This window comes from Fonsecaea pedrosoi (genome assembly GCF_000835455.1).
Source record: "Fonsecaea pedrosoi CBS 271.37 unplaced genomic scaffold supercont1.1, whole genome shotgun sequence".
NCBI classification, from domain to species: Eukaryota; Fungi; Ascomycota; class Eurotiomycetes; order Chaetothyriales; family Herpotrichiellaceae; genus Fonsecaea; species Fonsecaea pedrosoi.
The window spans coordinates 1145312-1166845 of record NW_013550615.1 but is presented as its reverse complement, the minus strand read 5'-3'; the positions used below and the strand labels follow the sequence as shown (position 1 = coordinate 1166845).

The window sequence follows — 21534 nt, the reverse complement described above, 5'->3', positions numbered from 1 at the left end:
CCTCATGATGATGGGAACATGGGGGTTGAAATTGTCATTTTATATGAAGATGGGTTTGTGGTTACCTCTCGCGTGCTCACCTGCTTTGTTCTGCGAAAGATTTTCACATCCGGCCGGAAGCTGATAGGCAGGCATAATTCAGGGCGAAGGGTATTGCCGTGCGAATGCTGTGGTGGAAGATCCGAGTCGGAACTTGTTGTAGACTTGATGTCATTGGAAGAGGACGATTGGTCGCATGTGCCAAAGGTCACCATATCACTGGGATGTGTGTGGATGTGTGTAGGATGTGGCGCTCTTGTGGCATCCATTCAGAGAGAGCACTGAACTCGGGGAATTGGATGGAATCGGCCAAAGTCAGCGTGGCGAACCTGCGAAGAAACCAAGGAATAGGAGGGAACGAAGGGAGCCAGCCACACAGACAGGAGGATTTGGGGCCGGGCTGAGAAAAAAAGGAATCTCTAGTGTGTGTTCCAAGGCGAATCCGGATCAGTTGTTACTTGTTTCGTGAGGTGAAGCGTCGGAGTTTGCGGTCATGACGATGATAGGTACGAGGTATGCTTTCGTCTTCTCACTTTTCTCTTCTCGGTCAGCGCTCGTCAACCATCATCGCCCAATAGTCACCTACACCAATGGCTTCTTGTCTTGTTCTGGAGTCTTCTCTGCCACTTGTCCCTACTCGCGACTTACCTACATATGTATTACAACTGTCAACACCTTCGAATCGACCCGTCACCACGGAAAATGACGCAGTCCGATCCACATTTTCAAGAGGTGGAACTTCTGGCTGGACGTAAAGAACACATGGCTTGCTGGCCAGACCATGGTCCCTGGTGCAGACAGACCGATACAATCAATCAAAATCAGCCATTGGGGGCTGGGAACTAATCATCCCGCCGAGCCGACGCGCTGGTTCATCAACACCCTCAAATTCTTATACTCGGAAACACCCAGCTTCCACATGAACATCTGATCGAAGCAGAATTATCGTACGAACCATGTATTCCATACTCTGAGAAGTCTTCAGCGCCTCGCACGAGTGTGAGTAAAAAGGTCCCTTCGCGTCAAGGCCCGCGCCTCAATGGTACCATCGCGATAAAACAGAACACCAACACGGGGTTCTGGCGCGTATCAGTCACGAAATGCAGCTATTTATGCACGAAATATGCACCTCAGGTTCAGCCTCCCGCTACACCGTCTTCTGTAGCCTATGATCACGTCGCTGTCCTGCTTCGCGCCACCAACGCTTTCACGACCGTGCCATAATCGCGATATAGCTCCTACAACCCAGCTGCACTCGTCGCTTTCCTGTCCCTCCACATCCACAATGGAGTGGAATGGTCCTCCTCTAGCAAAATTTCCGAACTATATCTCTTTCCATCCTCCGCCTGTTTAGATTCTACGAGGTAAGTTTCTTGTTGGTTTTCGCAACCCTCTCTGTCGTGGGCCGCTGTACGATCGAGATCTTGCACTCACCGTTCCGCTGTTGTTATGGTCCCAACGCATATCCTTACAGTACTGGCTCCAGAGTAGCTCTCCTGTCTTATCGGTCGGAAGATTGAAATCTCTGCCGCACATGCTGGCGTTGGCGGTGACCGTTGACAATCGCTTGGCCCACTGGTCAGGTATGTTCTATATCAAAAATGTCCTCGACCGCATTCGCCGCATTCTGGCAAACCGACCTGGTTCGCGAATGTTTCCTGTCTCATGTCCACAAGGATGATTTACCATCTCTGCGACTTGTGAGCAAAAGCCTTGCTGGCGACGTTGCTCCCACCCTCTTCAAGAATCTGGAAATCCGTTTCAGCACGAACACACTGTCGCGCAGGTCGCGCATGTCTGCGTTGAAAAGAATTGGCATCCATGTTCGACGCCTTTCCTTCATCATGCCACACCACTCTGACACCTTCTTACCGCCGCTGCTCGTTCCCGGCACTCTGGAGGAAGTCACCTTTATGTACGAGCCCCGGATCAACACTTCAAGACCGAATTCATCTTCCAGTTGTTCCTCGTCATCCTCATCGGCCTCTAAATACGGCTCATGGGAGATGAATGACCTTCTGGTCAAGCAATATCCTCCTTTATTTCATGCCGCCACCAACGTGGACTCATTCTTTCACGCAGTCAGTTCAATGCCAAGGTTACAACATCTTCACGTCTCTTGTCCAAGTCAACCTGCAGGTCAAAGATACCGAAAGGATATTGTTGACTATGCCCTGATATCGTTGAGAGTGGCCGTGGAGGCCGCCAAACTAAGCCAGCTCGAATCATTAACCCTGGCACCAATACATCCTGCAGCTGTATTTTACCTTCGTCCACAATTGAGCATCGGGTCATCCCCAGCATCCTCTCGGGTTTGGAAGGGCATCAAATCCCTGGTTATTGAAATGGACAGCTTCGAATATGGCCGTAACCAACCGTCAGATCACCTGAAGATCCTCCATAGCTATTTGCAGACATTCCAAGCTCTGGAGCATTTCGAATTCCAGTGGCTTGGCAGCAAGGGACCTTGTCCGTTGGCTCTTCACACTGAGCCTTGCACCTCACGCCCGACATCTCTCGACTGCTCGAAGGCGTGCCCAGACGCCAGCGCGAGATCACCTTGCAGACCTCTCAAGTTCCGGCATCTGAAGTCTATGCGTCTCATAAATGCAAGCTTGGATGCTGCTCAAGCCTCTGGTTTTATCATGAGCCATCGAAAAGTCTTGCATGAATTTCAATTTGATCGGTGCCATTTGAGATCTGGGACCTGGGATGACGCCTTGGCTCCATTGACTCGCATCGTCGGCAACGACAGCTGGAAACAGAAACAAGAAGAGGTCATGGATGTACCAATCATGCTCAGCCCAGTCAATGAAAAAACCGAGATGGAATGTGTCCAGGAGCACTTATGGGACGACGTGCTGCGGAAGAGCAAAGGCTTCCAGACTCTCCGCAAAGTAAGCCTGAAAAGCAAGGAGCTGCTTCCCGAAGTGAGGCGGTTGTTAAGGAACGCCAGGCTTGCATGGCATTGATAGGGCGAGAGATATCGCTTTTGCCTGATGCGTTGGACCCGGGCCCGACAATTTGTCGTGAACCATCGAGCCGTCTAACAATACCTTGGTTTAACTTGTGCCGTCGGCTCTGGCTACTGCTCCCAGAGTCGTGTGTAAATAGGGTGTGCTTCTGCTGGAGACCGCGGGATTAATATACCGTTCTTCTTAAGGGAGACCTTATAAGCAATAACTTTGTTACAAGGATTAATTTGTGTTTTAAGGATGTGCCGCTCTGGAAGTTATCAAGTGCCGATGCAGAGCCAAGACGTGCACATAACTCCTTATAGTAACTTACCTACTAATGGATGAAGGGATCCTGCGTAAGGAGAATTAGTGTTGTTCCAAAGCAGTACACGGTACGAGTAATTCGGTCGCCAGTGGCTGACGTGTTTCTTCCTATCGTTGAATCATGCTGGGTAAATATGCGGGGCCTGGTAACCAGCTGGGGGGGTTGTTATGGCGGGTTTGGACCCCCTGAAAATAGGTACCATTGGTACACAGGAGCTGGAGAAAGTCTGCCTTGGGGGCATCAGCCTCGATCCCACTAGGGCCGAGAGTTTGCTGCTGCTAGGCAGGTGGCTTCGGTGCCCGTTTAGTGGCCCTTGTTTCAAAATTTAGAGGCTCTTTTTGAGGCTAGTTAAGTGATTATGGCACCCAGGGCACATCAAGGGACCGCCGCGCGTTCAGCCTTAGACCGGCATCCCGGTAACCTTCCTACCACATCAGCGCTTGCACTTACGAACACAAGTCCCCAGCACCAGAAAGTTGCACATGCGGTTTGCCTTTTGCAGTCTTGCAGAGTACGAGCCATCTCAACCTCATCTCCCCTGGTCTCAATCTCCCATTCCATTCTCGCGCGCTGCAAAATATACATCATACTATTCGTTCGTTTGATCATTGACTGCTTGCTTACCGCTGCTTGTATGCAGCTTCCATCGCTCGCCCCAAAGCGTTGCCTCGTCGCAATTGCGCCCGCGCTCATTCGTTTTCCTCTAGACGCAGATTCTTGAGCACCACCAAAATGCTGCGCCTCGTCTTGAGATAGTATGTACCATCAACGCCCTGCTCATTCTAGGGTCATAATACCATCATGTCCTCTCGCGACAGGACCCCCCCTAAGACGACGGGTCCACAGTCGATACCTTTACGAGATCTCTCGAGACCCCCCGATTCCGGATCAGATGAACATGATATTTCAACAGGCACGTTCTCAGGCCACAAGCCCCGGCACAGTCGCACCAGATCTCTTCTGATCGGACGTCGGACTCCCAATTACGCGCGACTGAACGACGAAGAGTCACCCGCAAGAGGAGGACCGTCGTCTGAAAGCGTTGGAACTTCTGCACAAGGAGGAAGCGGTTGGGATTCCCCGATTGAAGATGTGGAGGGATTCGCGGCGGCAACAGTGGGCTTGGACCTCCATCTACCTTCGACACCACCCAGTGTCGGACTACGACGACCGAGTATCATCACCACGGCTGCTGATGGGGACCTTCAAGACGCGGAGAGTCCCTTCTCGCCCCCAGACTCCGACACGACACCTTTGACGTCTTCACGTCGCCCACCTTCTTCGCTCAAGACATCTAGCTCCGTATCCAGAGGCCAGAGGCATGATAGACAAGGAAAAAAGTCCAGTGTCCATTGGACGGATGGCGAGTCACCTGCCGCGGTGCGTGGGCGGACTTCGCGCCTCGGAGATGATCTGCCAACGCTCGATACAAGCGCTGGAATGCATCGCAAGTTGAGCACTGCCAGTGGAATCAGCCGTCTGAGTGTCAGTCAAGGCGAATCTGGCGAAAGGTCAAGGTCTCTATCGCCATCTCCTTCCCCAATGGCCAGGGCAAACTCCATGCTGCGAGAGATCTCACAACGTGTGGTCAACCTGAGCAATGATTCGGACATGGTTGAGCAAAGTATCCGGCGCAAATCATCTATACGACAGCACAGGCGCCCCAGTGCTTCTGCACATCCCTTGCACGAGGTTGGAGACGAAGAAGGAGCACAACCGCAGCAAGTTCCTCTCGAAAAGGTCCCATCAGCTGAAGTTGTAGCTGAAACATTCACACCAATAACCCCAGTCTATCACCCTAACCCTCTTGTTGGCAAAACCTGGGGTATTTTTGGACCAGAGAACGCTCTACGAAAATGGCTCTGTGAAATCCTCGTCCATCCGCTTACCGAGCCCACAATTTTGGCTCTGATCGTCGCCCAGACGGTGTTACTGGCCGTCAATGCAGCGTCTGATGCTGTTTACCTGCAGACGCGGACGAAACGATGGGGGAGCACAGGCTTCGATTATGCCATCTTTGCGTTATTTGTGATTTACACCTTGGAACTCGTTGCCCGTACTATTGTGTCTGGCTTCGTCTCGAATCCCGTCGAGTTTAGCACCATCAACCGGTCTATTGGCTTGAAACGGGCTGTCCTTCAGAAGGCTCACACTCTGTTCGCCCCCCAGGGTGCCCGAGAGACGTCAATGGTGGTCAATGATGCACCCACGCAACCGTCAATTGTTCGCACCTTCACCGGAGTTCCTCATCCTGGGGAGGCTGGAGGGCCCGGCCATACGAAGCAGCAGCAAAGGATACGCTTGGCCCGCCGCGCCTTTCTGCGGCATTCTTTCAATCGACTTGACTTCGTTGCTGTTGTTTCCTACTGGATCTCTTTCGTCATGCAGCTCAGCGGCGTCGAGAATTCGAGTCACGTATATGTCTTCAATATGCTGAGCTGCCTTCGAATTCTGCGCCTGTTGGGCCTCACCGCTGGAACATCGATCATTTTGCGGAGTCTGAAGAAAGCTGCTCCTCTTCTGGTTCACGTTGCCTTTCTTATAGGCTTCTTCTGGCTGATCTTTGGCATCGTTGGCGTCCAAAGCTTCAAATCCAGTCTGCGACGTACATGCGTCTGGGTGGGTGACGACGGATCCGGTCAAAACTACACTCTCAACATTGCGCCCGACAACATCCAGTTCTGCGGAGGCTACCTAGATGCTGTAACGGGACAGGCGATGCCGTGGCTCAAAGCTGATGGCTCCAAAGGCACGGACAGGCCCAAAGGTTATCTCTGCCCCCAAGGTTCCCTGTGCGTTGAGGGAATCAGTGGTCCATACAATGGCACTGTCAGTTTCGACAACATCGGCCAGTCGCTGGAGCTCGTCTTCGTGATAATCAGTTCCAATACGTTTTCTGATCTCCTCTACTATTTGACGGACTCCGATTATCTTGCAGCAGCACTTTTCTTTGCGGCCGGTATTGTCGTTTTGAGTTTGTGGCTCGTCAACTTGTTGGTCGCTGTTATCACCTCTTCATTTCAAATCATCCGCGAGGAGAGCAAGCAGAGCGCATTTACAGCCGAGAAAATCGACGGGCCACTTTTCGAAGATGATCAAACTAAGAAACGGACTCAATTGAAAAAGATTTACGACAAAACGCATCTCTTTTGGGTTCTAGTCATCGTAATCGACCTAATTGTCCAGAGTCTGCGAAGTGCAACCATGAGCGATCGCCGCAAGACTTTTATCATGGATTGCGAGACGGTCGTCACATTCCTCCTGCTCCTGGAAATCATCTTGCGGTTCTTATGTGACTGGAGACAATTTTTCCACGGCAAAAGGAATTGGGTTGATCTTTTGCTCGCGATCGTTACTACCGTCACGCAAATTCCAGTAATTCGCAACTCGGGTCAGCCATACGCATGGCTCTCAGCATTTCAGATTGCGCGTATCTACCGAGTCGTCCTCGCGGTCCGGGTTACAAGGGAACTGGTCATGGTCGTGTTTGGCAATATCGTCGGTCTTTTGAACTTGATCTTGTTTGTATTCCTGTTCACTTTCCTGGCCGCCATTCTTGCCTCGCAACTATTCAGAGGGGATATTCCATCCGTAGATGCCGAGGGTGAAGTGATTGGTGTGTCATTCTTCGACATCTGGAACTCCTTCGTGGGAATGTACCAAGTGTTTTCGAGTGAGAATTGGACTACTCTGATGTACAACGCTACCCAGTTCAACAACATTTGGGATACGGCGTGGCTGAGTGCGATATTTTTCATCCTCTGGTTCGTCGTCTCAAACTTGATTGTGCTGAATATGTTTATTGCTGTCATCCAAGAGAGTTTTGACGTGTCCGAGGATGAGAAACGTCTGCAACAGGTAAAGGCTTTTTTGAAGCAGAAGGAAATGACTGGTTCAGCTTCTGGGAATCTCTCGCTCACCGCGGTCTTCAAGATGGGACGAGAATCAATCAGACACCGAGACGCTCTCGAATATGGCTCAGCAACAGTTGAACAGCTCCTCAAGGAGGCCGTCGTGAAGGACTTTCTGGACGAACAAGACGATGTCCTTGCGCGTAGGGCAACATCCATGCACCTCGACGAAGTGCCCACCGTCAAACCTGGGATTCTGTCCAAGTTCTGGGGCAAAATCACTGGTTTTTACAGCTCGGCAGAGCCCAATCCGTTCTACTCTAGTGCCAAAATCACCCGGGCAAACGAAGAGTTCGATCCCAGAGCTGTGGCCCAAAGGGTGGTCACGACAACTGAGAACCGTCGCCGTGCACAGCGCCAGTATTTGCAAAAGCACCCCAAGTACAACGTGTCGCTATACATCTTCAAGCCAGATAACCCAGTGAGAAAGCTATGCCAATACCTCGTCGGTCCCGGCCGAGGGACTGAGCGAGTGGAGGGCGTCTCGCCCTACAGACCTGCCTGGTATGCATTCTCAGCCTTCACGTATGCAGCGATCGTGGCCATGGTCATATTGGCTTGTATCACCACGCCCTTGTATCAACGCGATTACTATTTAAACAACACACTGAGCATCACTAACTGGTTCGTATGGACCGACTTGGGTTTCGCAATCCTCTTCACGGTTGAAGCCATCATCAAAGTAATTGCGGACGGTCTCTTCTTCACGCCACATGCATACTTTCGAAGTGTCTGGGGGTTTATTGACGGTGTGGTCCTCATCACGCTATGGATCAATGTGGTCACTGCTATGTTCCGCGACGACGGCGTCTCTCGAGCCGTTGGTGCCTTTAAAGCGCTGAGAGCATTGCGCTTGCTCAACATTAGTGACACTGCGCGAGACACCTTTTATTCGGTTATCATTGTTGGTGGCTACAAAGTCCTTGCGGCCGCCTTCGTTTCCATGAGCTTGCTGATTCCCTTCGCCATCCTTGGAGTCAATTTGTTTAGTGGCAAAATGCAAGCTTGTAACGATGGAGATTTTGGCTACAGTGCCTTGAGTAATTGTGTTGGAGAATTCAACTCTACTCCCTTCAACTGGCCTGTACTGGCGCCCAGGCAGGTTGCAAACCCCTGGTTCGACTTCGACGACTTCGGCAGCGCCCTGTTCATTCTGTTCCAGATCGTCTCCCAAGAAGGATGGGTGAACGTGATGTGGTCGGGCACGAGTGTCACTGGCACTGGATTACAACCACAGCCATTTGCGGCACAGGGAAACGCAGTCTATTTCATCATCTTCAACTTGTTGGGTGCTGTCTTTGTCCTTACACTGTTCATCTCGGTGTTCATGCGAAATTACACGGAGCAGACAGGTGTTGCCTTTTTGACAGCAGAACAACGCTCATGGCTGGAGCTGCGGAAGCTCTTGAAGCAGATCTCTCCTTCCAAGAGATCACTAGGTGAACAGTCTGCAAAGTGGAAGAAATGGTGCTATGACCTTTCGATACAGAAACGGGGCAAGTGGCAAAGGTTCATCACCACAATATTGGTCCTCCACCTGATTCTCCTCACGATTGACTTCTATCCCGAGCCAGAGTGGTGGGCAACTGTGCGGGAATACATTTTCCTTGCCTTTACGGTTGTACTAATCGCCAATGTCATTATCAGGATCATCGGCCTCTCGTGGAAACGTTTTCGACGGAGCTCATGGGACATCTACTCGGTTCTTGCGGTGTCAGGGATTTTCGTCACGTCTCTGATCTCGTTGTCCAAGGTCAACAGTGGAGGTTTCCAACAGCTCCATAAGCTTTTCCTGGTTTCCGTCACCTTTCTCCTGATTCCGCGGAACAATCAGCTCGATCAATTGTTCAAGACTGCTGCCGCCTCGCTGCCATTGATCGCCAATTTGCTGGCAACATGGTTTGTTCTGTTCCTGGTGTTCGCAATTGCCCTGACGCAGGCTTTTGGCCTCACGCGCTTTGGAGAAAACGAGAGCAACAATGTCAACTTCCGCACCGTTCCAAAGGCTCTCATCCTTTTGTTTCGGACCAGTATTGGAGAAGGTTGGAATCAAATCATGGAAGATTTTGCCGGACTTGAACCGCCCCTGTGCGTGAAAGAAGATAGTTTCTTCGCGAGCGACTGTGGCAGCTCCGGCTGGGCAAGGGCATTGTTCATCTCCTGGAACATTATCAGCATGTACATCTTCGTGTCTCTGTTTGTCTCGATGATCTTTGAGAGCTTTTCGTATGTATATCAGCAGAGCAGCGGCATGTCCATTGTTAGTCGGGACGAGATTCGACGCTTCAAACAAGCCTGGGCAGAGTTCGATCCAAACGGTACCGGTTTCATTTCAAAGGAACAGTTCCCTCGCCTTCTAGGGGTAGGTCTGAGTCGATAGGGCTCTTTATTCGGTGTCACTGACAATGAGCAGGAACTTTCCGGTATATGGCAGATGCGGATTTACGACGGTGATTTCACCGTCAGAGCCATCCGAGAGGACTGCTCAGTGCAGCCGGGTGATCCAGTCAAACCAGCAGCAAGAAGAGTGGATGGCATCGATCTCGACAAGTTGGCAGAACGTGTTAGCCAGATTCCTGTGGCCGAAATCCGGCAGCGCCGTGCACGGATCAACATCTTTTACCAGGAAGTCATGTCGACGGCTGATCCAGACCGTGGCATTCCCTTCACCGCGGTTCTGTTCCTTTTGACGCACTACAACGTGATTACGGACTCTCGAAGTCTCCGCTTGGAAGAGTTCCTTCGGCGACGAGCGCGACTACAAAGAGTCCAAGAAAGCATCCGCAGAAATACAGTGGTCGGCTTCTTTGATACGTTGCACTGGTCTCGTAAGTTTCGAAAAGCGGTCGAACGACGGAGGAACTCACGCTTGGGTGCACCACCTTCTATTCCTGTCCCTGAAATCTTTATTGAGGATCCCGACGACAATATGGAAGGCAGTAGCGGCACCGAGCCACGCGATTTCACCTCATCTACACCATCATATACGCCAAAGAAACAATCAATCAACCTCCCACCCATCGACACGACCATGCCTCCCCCTTCAGGTGCTTTGCGAAGCACGTCACCGGTGGACTTGGAGAGCTCGCCGCGAAGTAGCCCAGTGCGGGCGAGACTGGGATCAGTGGATACTGCCTACCACGGAGCAACAGGAGCAACGAGATCGTCTCCAACAACGCCGACACTAGCCCATAGTCGGCACGGCAGCAGCGCCAGCGGGCTAGATGGGCAGGGTATGATGGAGAGCTTTGACAATTCAGCATGGGGTGAGAGTATCCGCAGGAGCTTTACGACGAGGAGAACACGAAGCGATAGCACGCGAGGGTGAGTGAGTTTTGAGTCTGAGAGGGTGAAAGAAAAAGAGATGGTAATATGCTTGGCACGATGTTTCATGACGATTCATGACCCAAGTCTTTTGGTTTCATTTCTTGATTTGTGCATATTAAGATGGGAACGAGGTGGATAATGATACCAGGATCCGAGATGAAAATAGATGAGCATAGCGAGGGCGTTTTCACCTTTGATGTGAGGGAATGAGATTGGGTGGATGACTGAAAAGAAGACGGCGAATATGCACTGGCACCCAGTCATCATGTACATCATGCACACTATATTGATTATGGAACTCGAGCGATATGAGGTTGAAGAGGGTAAGAGAGCAAGAGAGCTGCAATGTCTGTCCAGCGACGAAACGGAAATCCCATCCATGCATGTTTGTGGAATCATGGCTTCCGTCCGCAATCCGGCTGTCCCGATGCATTCTGCTCCGTACTTGTACATATTATCATGTACAAGGATTTTTGACAGGAAATCCAGAAGAAGCTTGTGGCTGTGTCGATCTTCCAGGATGTGTAAATGACCACCCTTGTCTATGCCTGGAATTGTGGTCGATTTCATATCCCTGTCAACCAATGTATCACTTCATGGGGGAGACTCTTGATGGAAGATCATGTGAAGGGGAGCAAATGTTGCACTTTCTCTTCCCGCAGCCGGTTTCGTGCTGCGCAGGTTCAACTGACAAGATTTCGTCCAACAAATTATGTATCAGAAAATGCCATCAGACGCGATACTCACGAGACAAGAGAGTTACGAGTACAACATTCCACGATGATACACCAATAAACAGTGCCTGTTCTTCCGCCCCCATCGCCCCTCCCCCTCTGTCGCTTGTATTAATCTGCCAGTACCGAGTACGAGAGCTCCCTACCTACGACGACGAAACAAAAGACCCCTCTCTCACCTGAGTGACCTGACACCGATAATCCTACAGATCAAGGTTTGGGCTCGCTTGTCGGGCCCCCTGAAACGCCTGCACGACGCTCATCGCGTCTTTGGAAATGAGATGAGCCAAGCGGATCAAACCTTGGCTTGGTCTCGCAATCCTCTTGTACGTGTTTGGCCACAGTCTCAGCCGCGTCAAGCTACGCCAAAACACGCCCCAGTCGTGCTAGTGGCTTCTCGACCCTAGCTCAGGGTCCATCGTTGCCCTGGTCAGTGGAGAAGTGCATCAACTTCGGGAACAGACTGTGGATCAGTACAAAAGTTAGGGAGATCGGGAAAGTCATATTGGGGCATATTCACTCTCCGAGGCTTCCTCAGCAACGGTGCAACCAAGCTGGGATCTCTGCCGCAACAGTGGCTCCAGTAGTCCCTGTTCCGTGTCAAGGACCAGTCGCATATCAAAGGGGGAGAAGGATCATCAGACGAGACTAGGGGGTGTTCTCTTGATCGCTTCAGACACTCGGGTACCAGATTCCAAAGCTCCAAGAACACTGATGTTTGACATTAGGTACCACCAAGTCCTGAGCTTGTTTCCCTCCGCATCCTTGATGGCTTCCAATACACTCCTCCACCTTTCCCTTCGCAGGAAAGTTATGCAGGAGCCATTACGACGAGGCCCATTATTTTCAAGCCCCAGGGCAGGGAGGGGCGTGACATTTTCGCTCCCTGGATTGCTTGCCCTTGTTCCCGCAAATGTTTCTGGGCGAAACTATTGCCTGCATGTCTACGAGGTATTAGTTCGCATACGGGGCCGTCATTACAGGGAAGCAGTAGGCCCATGCGCAGGGTGGCTTGTTACCTACTTTACTGCGTTGATCCGGACGGCTTGTCACATAACTTTGGATCTCAACAATCCTCCTCCAGGAATTAATATTGTGCTGACCTTCTCCAGCTTTTGTCTCCTTTTCTCAGCTCTTCTTGTATATCACTTCTGTTCTCAGCGTCTGCTTGTGCTTTCGATACTTTTGGATTGATATTACGGCAGTTCCCCTGGGACCACTTGGGCAGACCTTGATACACCTGGGCCGCTCTACCCCGTTGACCACATTGCTTAGCTCAAAAAGAGTTCGACCTGCTGGCCAAGGTCGCTCAACTGCTCAAAAAGGAGCTTCTCAGACATTGAGACGTGGGAAGGAATTCCAGAAACTCGACGTCTACATAATTCCATTACCATCCAGAAAGATGGCAGTTGCACAGTTAGTCTCTCTCTTTGAGGCTCTACACGAAGACACATCCATTAAACCCATGCCCAGGACCTTTCGCAGTCACACCTCGTCCTCGAAAGTCCGTCTCCATCTCCAAACCATCTTTAGTCACAATCCTCGACGCCGAACGTCAGCAAAGAGTCCATCGGGCAACATGTCTTCGTCGTCCTCACCGGCGCCCTCGTCCATCCGATCCTCACCGAGTTCCTCCTTCAGCAGCTTCGGAGGTCGACGACACCTACCTACCAATGACCTTGATTCGGCTATTCTGTCCCCGATCTCCCCACTGTCAAGCCATCACATCCGTCGCCAACCCTCTGCCATCGACCTAGCCCTCGAGGCAGAACTGTACGCCGACGAAGTTGAGATCATTGGGCTGGGACTACTAGAACCCCGCCCTCGAGCGAACACAGCTACCTCGACAACATCTTCTTCCACACAATGCTCAATGATGGAATTCATGAATGAAACCATGCAAACACCGGTGGTGCTGGATGGTATCTTTGAGGTCATGGAACGTGCATGAGCCACACAGCTTCTGGAGGATTTGAGGAAGACAACGGAGGGTCGGACGACTCAGCTCAGCCAGACCTTTCAAACGGAATCAATGGATGTCCGTGGTCAACCCCATAACTCATCAACATTTGTTACAATTCTTGGGTGGGCCTTTTGATGTAAGACGAAAGTTATGATGTATGCAAATGAGCAGGGAACCTTTCCCTTTTCTATTTTCTGGTTGGGTTCTTCGGACTTGGGAATTTTGGGCAGCGAGGAACAGGAGGTCATGTATTTTACGATACCACTTTATAGCAAGCTAATACAGAGGCACAGAGAGCGATCTTGGACATGATGAAGAGGGTCTTTCTGTTTGTACATTACATTGAATTCAATGCGACATGGTTTCGACCGCACTCTTTGCAAGGGGACGCGAGGGTGGGTTTACGGCCACCCAGCAGGATTCCAGAAGATACAATACATGTCACTGTTTTCCAATAGTACTACAACTCCTTCCTAAACAGGGGGGTAAGTAGTCTCCATATCTGCAACTACCCCATATGTTTAGGGCAAGGAAGAAACAATAAATATCTCAGTTATTGATTCATCTCCTCGGTCCCTCTCTTGTACCTAAGCTAGCCTTGAGAACCCGAATACGTCAGTGCGGAGTCTCTGCAAAGGGCGCAGACTACTACCAAATCTGTTGCCACTGCAAGAAACAGGAAAGTAAGAACTACTCTATACGTTGGTGAAGAGGGGGAAGAAAGAACCTTTAGCAGGCGAGCAGCGGGTAAAATAATAAGTGACAGAGTTTCATGGCTGAGTCAACTCGTCTACCTAGGCATCCAAGCATCATCGGGAGGAGCACAACAAGTAGGGCTGAATCAACCTTACCACCCAGCCCACCTTACCTAAGAGCAGTAAAACCAGCAAGTTTTTTGGGGGCCCGTCTAGGCACTTGTAGGGAGGAATCTGACAAGGAGTGGGGGGCGCCCTTCCTCCTACAGGTCACAACCACTGCTGTTACGGACGTACCTGCTTCCAAGAGTCCCGCCATCAGCCAATGCGACTTACTTGTACGGTGAGAAACGCAGTCCTGGGAGTCTTGTCGTCCATCCACAACCTCGGCCGACAAAGATTGAAGAGGTGATTACTATTCATCACCGTCTGCTCACACCATTTCCAGCCTAGCATCAAATTCCACCCTGCTGCACATGGATGACACCAACTGCCCCATCAAGCAAGGATCGCGCACCTGAGGCATCTGGCCGCATCTCAGACCCTGCCGGCCATGTCTCGGGCTTCACGAACATGCCATCATCCAAGCCCGTTCAAGACCGCCCGCTTGGGTTCGACAAGCCAGGCTGCTCTCAGCTTTTTATAGGGGGAAACCTTCGTCTGGTCGATGGCCCCCCTCCCCAAGATCTTCCCGGTCGTATATGAGGCACATACCTCTGGCAAACCCCGAGGGATTCTGACTAATTTCGCGGGCCTTGCGGACAGGTGTGTTTAAAGCAGCCGTCCATCAGACTGGAAACTGGTATTACAAGTCGCTTCCCGCTGTTTGGCTCCTAGATACCTCTCGAGAGACTCCACGCCCTCGACTGTCGACCGATGCCCACTTGACGGTTCTATTGACAGGTGGGATTGCGCAGAACATTGACTTGTGGACAAAAGAGGGAGAGACGGTGTGTGTGTGTGTGTGTGTATTTGAAAAAGACACATCTGAGAAACCCATGGTGAAGCGCCATCGGGTGGCGGCATTCGACGTTTGATATCTGATCGGAGCAAAACGAAAAGATAGCCCAGCCCATAGGCACCATCTACTCCTTACCTCTATCGGGAAATTTCGACACGAGCTTGCTTGGGCCAGAGGGTGAATCCACAGAGATCAAACGCCGTGGTCGACCGTGTGACTTACCCCAGATTGTCTACTGGCACTACCTCTCTGCCTTTCCCAAGCACCCTCTTCAGTCAGGTTCAGTAATCAACCTGGTGCTGGTGCCCAGGCAATGTCCGTCACGATGCAAAAATTCGGAACAGCGCAGGTCAGCAGCCGAGCATATTCGTCCCTTCAATCAGTGCTAGAAGACCCCTTACAGCTCTTCATGACGCCCGATGCCGTCCAACGTCCCGTGCCTGGAGATCTGGACATCTTGTCGGCCTCTCGCTATCCTCAGGGACTCATGCAACCTTACGAGGACTTTGAACAGAACCCGCGTAAGCGAAAGGCAGCTGCTTCACCCAGCCAGCTATACGGGGGCATTGTGTTAGCTGCCACTCCGGGCGATGATAATTCATCGGGGGAACAGGACCAGCCTTCGACTCGAAAGAAATCAAGGTCAACCAAGCGTTCGTCCGCAAACGATGGTGAGGATGCAGCAACCGAGAAGAAGCAAAGGGGTCGACCTCGACTTGACACCCACGACGAAACGGCGGCTGACCGTCGACGGACGCAGATTCGGCTAGCCCAGAGAGCATACCGGCATCGAAAGGAAACCACCATCTCAGCGCTGAAGCAAAAGGTCTCCGACCTCCAAACCACCGTCGAGCAAATGAACCGGACCTTTTTGGCTTTACACGACAACATGGTCGAGGCCGGCATCCTGACCTCGCACTATTCACTGGGTCGTCAACTCCAGGCTGCCACGGAAGAGTTTGTCGCTCTGTCCAAGGTGGCATCACCTGAATCCGACGAGGAAGAGGAGGCCATTGCCAAATTTACCAAAGGTAGCGATGAGCCGCCCTTATCCGAACCAGGTGAGAGCAATAGAGGGTCTAATGTCAAACCAAGCGCAAAGCCCTCGTCGCGGCGACCAGCCCGTCTCGCCAATGCAGGCCGATCGGTCAGTTTGGACCAGGGCTCGACCGACGCCGAGGCAGACGTGGAGGAGTTGCCATTGATAACCAAAGACCACCATCCCTTGGTCGCCCTTACAGATACCGTGTGGCCAACGGACAATACCAGCCTCCAGGGCTTGGATGATCTGATGTCCTTCAGCGCCACCATTCCCGACGTCATGCTATTCGACGATCCCTATGAGAAACTGATTGTGGAACGGCCTCTCAAGCCCGCCCACCAACCCGAGGGCTCCTACACGTACAGCTTCCAGGAAACGACGTTTGCTCGTCGCCTCCACCGAATGTGCCTAGAACGGGCGTTTCGCAACCTGACGAACCCGAATGTCGACCCAGAGTACATCAAACGGGCTTTCCGCTTCACTTTCTGCTTCTCTAACCGCAAGCGGATGCTGCAGCGCTTCCAAGAAATGCTCAAGCGCAAGGCGGGCGAGTCGCTCGAAAACTGGAACGTGCCATTCTTCCACATTGGTGGGGCGGGAACGCATTTCCCTCGTCGCGACGACAAAGGAAACCCGGTGTATCCGCCGAACATGATCAGTCCCGCCAAGGCATTTGGACCTCAACCCTACGTCCAGGCCGAGACCCCGCGGATGGAGACGTCGGTGCAGGAAATGCTCGAGAATATCGGCTTCGGCGGGGTGTGGTTCGACAGCCACGACGTGGAAGAGTACCTCAAGACCAAAGGCATCTACCTGGACGGCCAGAGTAGCTTTATTGAGGTCGATCCAAGTGTCCTGCCACTTGTAAAGGCATCCCTTGCTTCGAGCGATGGGACGTCGAGCTCAGACCGCAGCCCGCTCGATGCAACCCTGCGCACGCCAAGTCCTATTATAGGTGCCGAAGGCCTGGCCGATCCGATCACTGACCCTTTTATCGCCCGCGAACTGGGTGAGATGTTTGCCCAACCAAGCACGTTGTTCCCTTCTACATCTACATCTTCATCTTCCTCTTCCTCTTCCTCCGTCCCCGTCAGCACTGTTTCTCGGAACAATGGAAAGCCGGTCGACGATCCTTGGGCCGACTTTGCGGCACTCAACCCTACATCCTCACCACTTACCTTTTCCGATCTCCTCAGCAAAAAGCCGAACCCCCTTATGTTCGATGTGGACATGTTCCTCGAGCGCATGATTCTCGGGAGTGCCTGTCTGGGCCGAGCTCCTGGATTTAGAAAGGAAACGATTGACGAGGCTCTGGTGATGAGTCTGCAAGAGGGCTTTTGAGAAGGTATTTATCTAGCTGGTGCGGTGCATGTGTGACAGAGAAAGAAACATACTCTGACGAGAGGTTCAGGCCCCTTTTGGGGTATGAAACTATTCTTTGAAATTCAATGGCGATTTATTTTGGTTCTTCATCATAACTCTTCTTCACTCAAATAATGTAAACATCTATGACACGACATGACATGGTATATATGGCTGCAGGATGTATGGTATAATATATACATAGCCAGTGATAAACATGGACTTGCTTTTCCCCTTCAGTCGTTCATGCCTTTGTCTACGGAGAAAAAAGGGAAAGCATAGCATACATATCATATCACGTTAGTATGCGTAACCCTATTAGGGCTCTTTGTGCGTCTGTGTATATGTTCTCTCTCTTTCTTTCTCTCTCGCATGTGTGCGCCTCACTATATAGAGGTAGGTAGGTCACATAAAACATCTACCTAGAGACATGTAGAAATGTTCAGCGAGATGTATGTACGTATGTATGTATGTGTACCGAGTACTTGGATCCTCATGCGGTACGAGGTCTACACGAGGTCTACACGAGGAAGAAGAAAACGGCCGAGGTTGACTTTGACAGTAGTAACTCGAGACCCGGGACACTGTATTTTACTGTCGTGCATCAGTGAAATGGTAATGGCGATGGCGTGTAATACTGCATGTGATTGTACTGCACCGACCACAACCACTACTGCTAGTACTGTATTTCTTTATTCGTTCAGGTCGTCTATTCATTCATGCATTCATTCATTCATTCGCTCAAACGCTCAAACGCTCAATCGATCGGATAAACCAACCAACCAACCAACCATGCACTTTTTTTTTTTAATCCCGAGCTTGCTCCAGGCCTACCCTAAGCCTGCCATGCTCGCTCGTCGTGCCGAGTATTCAAGGACATCCCAATAGACGTCCACGTGAAAAACGCCAGCCAGCCACCTTCGCTTGCTTGCTCCCTTCCTTCCTTCCCTCTTTTCTGTGGTTGGTAAAGGTCATCACTGTGAGTGAGTGGTAGTAGTACATTCCTCCCTGTTGAAACCGTGGGTATTCCGTGTACAAGGTAGACTCCGTCCGCCCTTCCCAAAACAGGCTCTGATCCTTTTTTTTTGGCAGACGCTCCAATCATATCCGGGGTATCATCGTCATTTCATGGCTGGCGAAAACAAGTCATGCGTGGCTCTTCAAACTCCCCTTGCCAACAGGAGTCCCAATCAAGAGCCCATCAATACATATGCCCAGCTCGGCCATCTCTCCTCAGTTTTGAATCTTAGACAGGTTGCGTTGCCGCGTTGCGCTGATGGATTTCTTGTTATTCCTGTCTCCTCCTCCTTCGTCTGGTCTTGACTCCCGGTCTCCACAGGATGCCTCGACAATTGTTCTCCCCACATTGACACTTGACCAGATCCTCCGAGATGGTATGCTCGTCGTCGTCGGGTTCGGCGTCGTTCAGGTACGAGATGCGTATCTCCTCGCCGGCCTTGATGTCCCTGATGGCGAAGAAGGCGAGGTCGTACACCCTCTTATCCTTTCTGTGGGTCTGCACAGGGAAAGACCTAGCATTGGGGTTGCAGCTGTGATTGACAAATCGCATGGCAGACCCAAAGTCCACGCCATCCACCTGATAAGGCTCCTTGTTGCCGGCATCGTTGAACCAGTCCAGCGAATAGGCATAGCTAGGTTGGTGCTCCTCCACCGCGTCTTCGCGGAGTTCCAGTTCGGCCGTGGTTATCACCTCGCCCAGGTATCGTTCGATGAATTGTCCTTTGACAATATCTTTCGACGAGCGGACGCCCCAGCCGCACTTTTCAGTCTGGAAGACTTCAAGAGGAACGGTGCGACCTTTGCACACGACCCGATTCCAGCAGTCGTCACCGCACCCACAATGTTCATTACATTCCGTTATTTCATGCCGGTCCGCGCCGTTGTTTCCAAGCACGCTAGCAATATGCTCATCCGAAAGCACAACGATCCCATCGGGTCGGCGGACGTAGATTTCCACCTGGGTTGCGCGTCCCTCGACTTCCTTGGTCATGCATGTACAGGTGGATAGTGCGCAATTCGTGCAATCACAGCCAGAGTTCGTCGAGGTCGGTGCCACCTTGACTTTCGAGCCGATGATATAGTGATCGATGAATTGGAATTTGCCAGCAAGTCGTTTGTCATTTATGTCGTTGGAGAAGGTCAAAGGTGGGCACAGGCTTTCGTCAAAGCGGCTGGTGAGGATATCACGCGCAGCTCGGGCGGGATGGATCAAGCTTTTGTTGAGAGACAACTGATCAAGTGACTTGGAAAGAGGTTCCATCTCCAAGCCGATATTGCTGCGCTTCACCTTTTTCTTCTTCTTCGATGCCGCGTCCCGCATAAACTTGACATCGTCATCAACGCTGAACACGGCCGAAAATCCCGTTGTTCCAAAAAGTTTCTCCACTAGTTCCGGGTTTTCACGAGCTAACTTTGTGGACTGCTGCAACTGTGCGAAGACCCTATTCTTCTCTGCTTGAATCTGAGCCTTAGACTTGGGTAAAGGGCCTTGGAATTCCCTGAGAAGGGTTTTGCGTTGATCTTCAATCACCACTTGAATCTTTGCGCCATTGTTGTGGCGTGGCTGCGAAGTGGCCATTCTAGACCCGGAAATTGGTCGCGGGATATCGATCCGGAACTTTTCCGAAGGAGAACTGTGGCTGGCTCGATCATGACCTGGGTTCATGACCTTTTTTGGGATAGTCGCCGCCATTCTCTCATGTTTTTCTGACATGACGAATTCCCCCGGACGGGAAGAAGAGGTGCGCTTTGACCGGTCGGTATCTTGTAGCCGTGGCTGCACGGAACTGAACCGCTGTTTTGAAGAGGAAGGCATGTTGTCCGCAGACGGTATGGCAGACTTCATCTGTCCAAAGGTGGAAGTGGCACGGCTTTCGGGCTGTACACCAGTCCGTGTCGGTAGGGACGTCGTTTGTGGGTCTCGTCCAGCGGTACTGTGGGTAATGGGTGAACCGTTTCCAAGATCTCTGACTTTCTCATTTGACAGTGAATATTTTGAACGGACCTTCCACGGCGAGCGTTTAGGTGTACTAGCCGTTGCTCCATTCGCGTGATCACGTGCCGACGAAGACGCTGGAGGAGTCGCGGGTCGGACAGGCTTGGCATTCTCAGAGGGCGGATGAGACCGCGAGAATCCAAGGCGACGCTCGGGACCATCCGCCGCCGCGGGCGTCTGCGATTTTCGCCGCTTTGCAAGAGGTAATACCGTAGGTGTCTGTAATAATCAGTCAGTGGCCATGTAGGCGGCGTAATTTCTAGGTTGGGCGGCGAGGAGGAAACACGTGTCTGCATCCACGGTTCGGGGCTGCGCGAGCGCGAGCCACACAACAAGCAAACTCACTTCATCGTCAGAGTCTGATAATTCAATTATGACCCTTCCTGTGTCTCTCTAGAGAGGGAAACAATACAGTTAGCATTTCTTTGTCATGCAACGTTACTCGCGATCCGCATATGGGGTGGCGGATGAGGTCAGTCCGCCACCCAACACGGTGGGCCATAACAACGACTTTCTGTGCTGCTTAAAAGAAGACAACAAGACTCGGCGCGGTTTTAAGATGTCGGTTTTTTTTTTTTTAAAAAAAAAAAAAAAAAAAAAAAAAGAGAAACAAAAAAAAACCTCCTCTAAGAACAAAGTAGGCATTCAAGAAAAATAAGCATGATCTTAGAACAGAAGCCTTACATACCGCGGTGTCTGTTGTCTGATCGAAACTGCGTTTATGAGCCGAACCAGCCCCATGCAGTGTAACCGCCATTACCCGCCCGTTCGGCCCCGCGCCGGCCTTGGAAGTCGTTAACGTCCGGATTTCGGCATTCATTCGTGAAATAGGTTTAATATCGAGCTTAGAAACGGTCGAATAGGGCTCTCCTCGGGTGGTGGAGGAGAGATAGTCGGGTTGTTAAGAGAGTAGGAAGGTGAGAATTAAGTCGTAAGGTTGGGAGGCAACGACAAACCGCCATGCCAAGAGGGCACCTGTTTAGGCACTATGCCTAACTAAGTGAATCTAATTGTCTTACGTAATACAATTTCATTATAATGTCATCACTTTTTGTTCGAGTCTTATTTAATCCTCTATAAACTCCTAGAAAACCAAATTCTGAGTTTCTCGAGTTCAAATAACTTATTATGATACGAGAAATATTGTAATTATAATGCTTGGAGCAACATGTCCCATATATCCATTCGCGGTTCATCAAGAT

The 21534-nt window shown here is 51.2% G+C and overlaps 5 protein-coding genes across 5 annotated transcripts; 4 read left to right on the top strand and 1 right to left on the bottom strand.

Annotated features, from left to right (window-relative positions):
* Positions 1 to 1640: 1640 nt before the first annotated feature.
* Positions 1641 to 3011, top strand: Z517_00410 (uncharacterized protein; the record flags this gene model as incomplete). Its single annotated transcript, XM_013433376.1, has 1 exon — positions 1641 to 3011. The coding sequence occupies one exon, from the start codon at positions 1641 to 1643 to the stop codon at positions 3009 to 3011; it is 1371 nt and encodes a 456-aa protein (XP_013288830.1).
* A 1111-nt stretch (positions 3012 to 4122) lies between these two features.
* On the top strand, positions 4123 to 10560 carry Z517_00409 (uncharacterized protein; the record flags this gene model as incomplete). Its single annotated transcript, XM_013433375.1, has 2 exons — positions 4123 to 9594; positions 9646 to 10560. 2 exons carry the CDS (start codon positions 4123 to 4125, stop codon positions 10558 to 10560), a joined length of 6387 nt encoding a protein of 2128 aa, XP_013288829.1.
* Positions 10561 to 12695: 2135 nt separating this feature from the next.
* Positions 12696 to 13244, top strand: Z517_00408 (uncharacterized protein; the record flags this gene model as incomplete). Its single annotated transcript, XM_013433374.1, has 1 exon — positions 12696 to 13244. One exon carries the CDS (start codon positions 12696 to 12698, stop codon positions 13242 to 13244), a length of 549 nt encoding a protein of 182 aa, XP_013288828.1.
* A 1981-nt stretch (positions 13245 to 15225) lies between these two features.
* Positions 15226 to 17295, top strand: Z517_00407 (uncharacterized protein; the record flags this gene model as incomplete). Its single annotated transcript, XM_013433373.1, has 1 exon — positions 15226 to 17295. The coding sequence occupies one exon, from the start codon at positions 15226 to 15228 to the stop codon at positions 17293 to 17295; it is 2070 nt and encodes a 689-aa protein (XP_013288827.1).
* A 1309-nt stretch (positions 17296 to 18604) lies between these two features.
* Positions 18605 to 21152, bottom strand: Z517_00406 (uncharacterized protein; the record flags this gene model as incomplete). The annotated part of the gene is made up of 2 exons (XM_013433372.1): positions 18605 to 20551; positions 21021 to 21152. 2 exons carry the CDS (start codon positions 21150 to 21152, stop codon positions 18605 to 18607), a joined length of 2079 nt encoding a protein of 692 aa, XP_013288826.1.
* Positions 21153 to 21534: the final 382 nt, after the last annotated feature.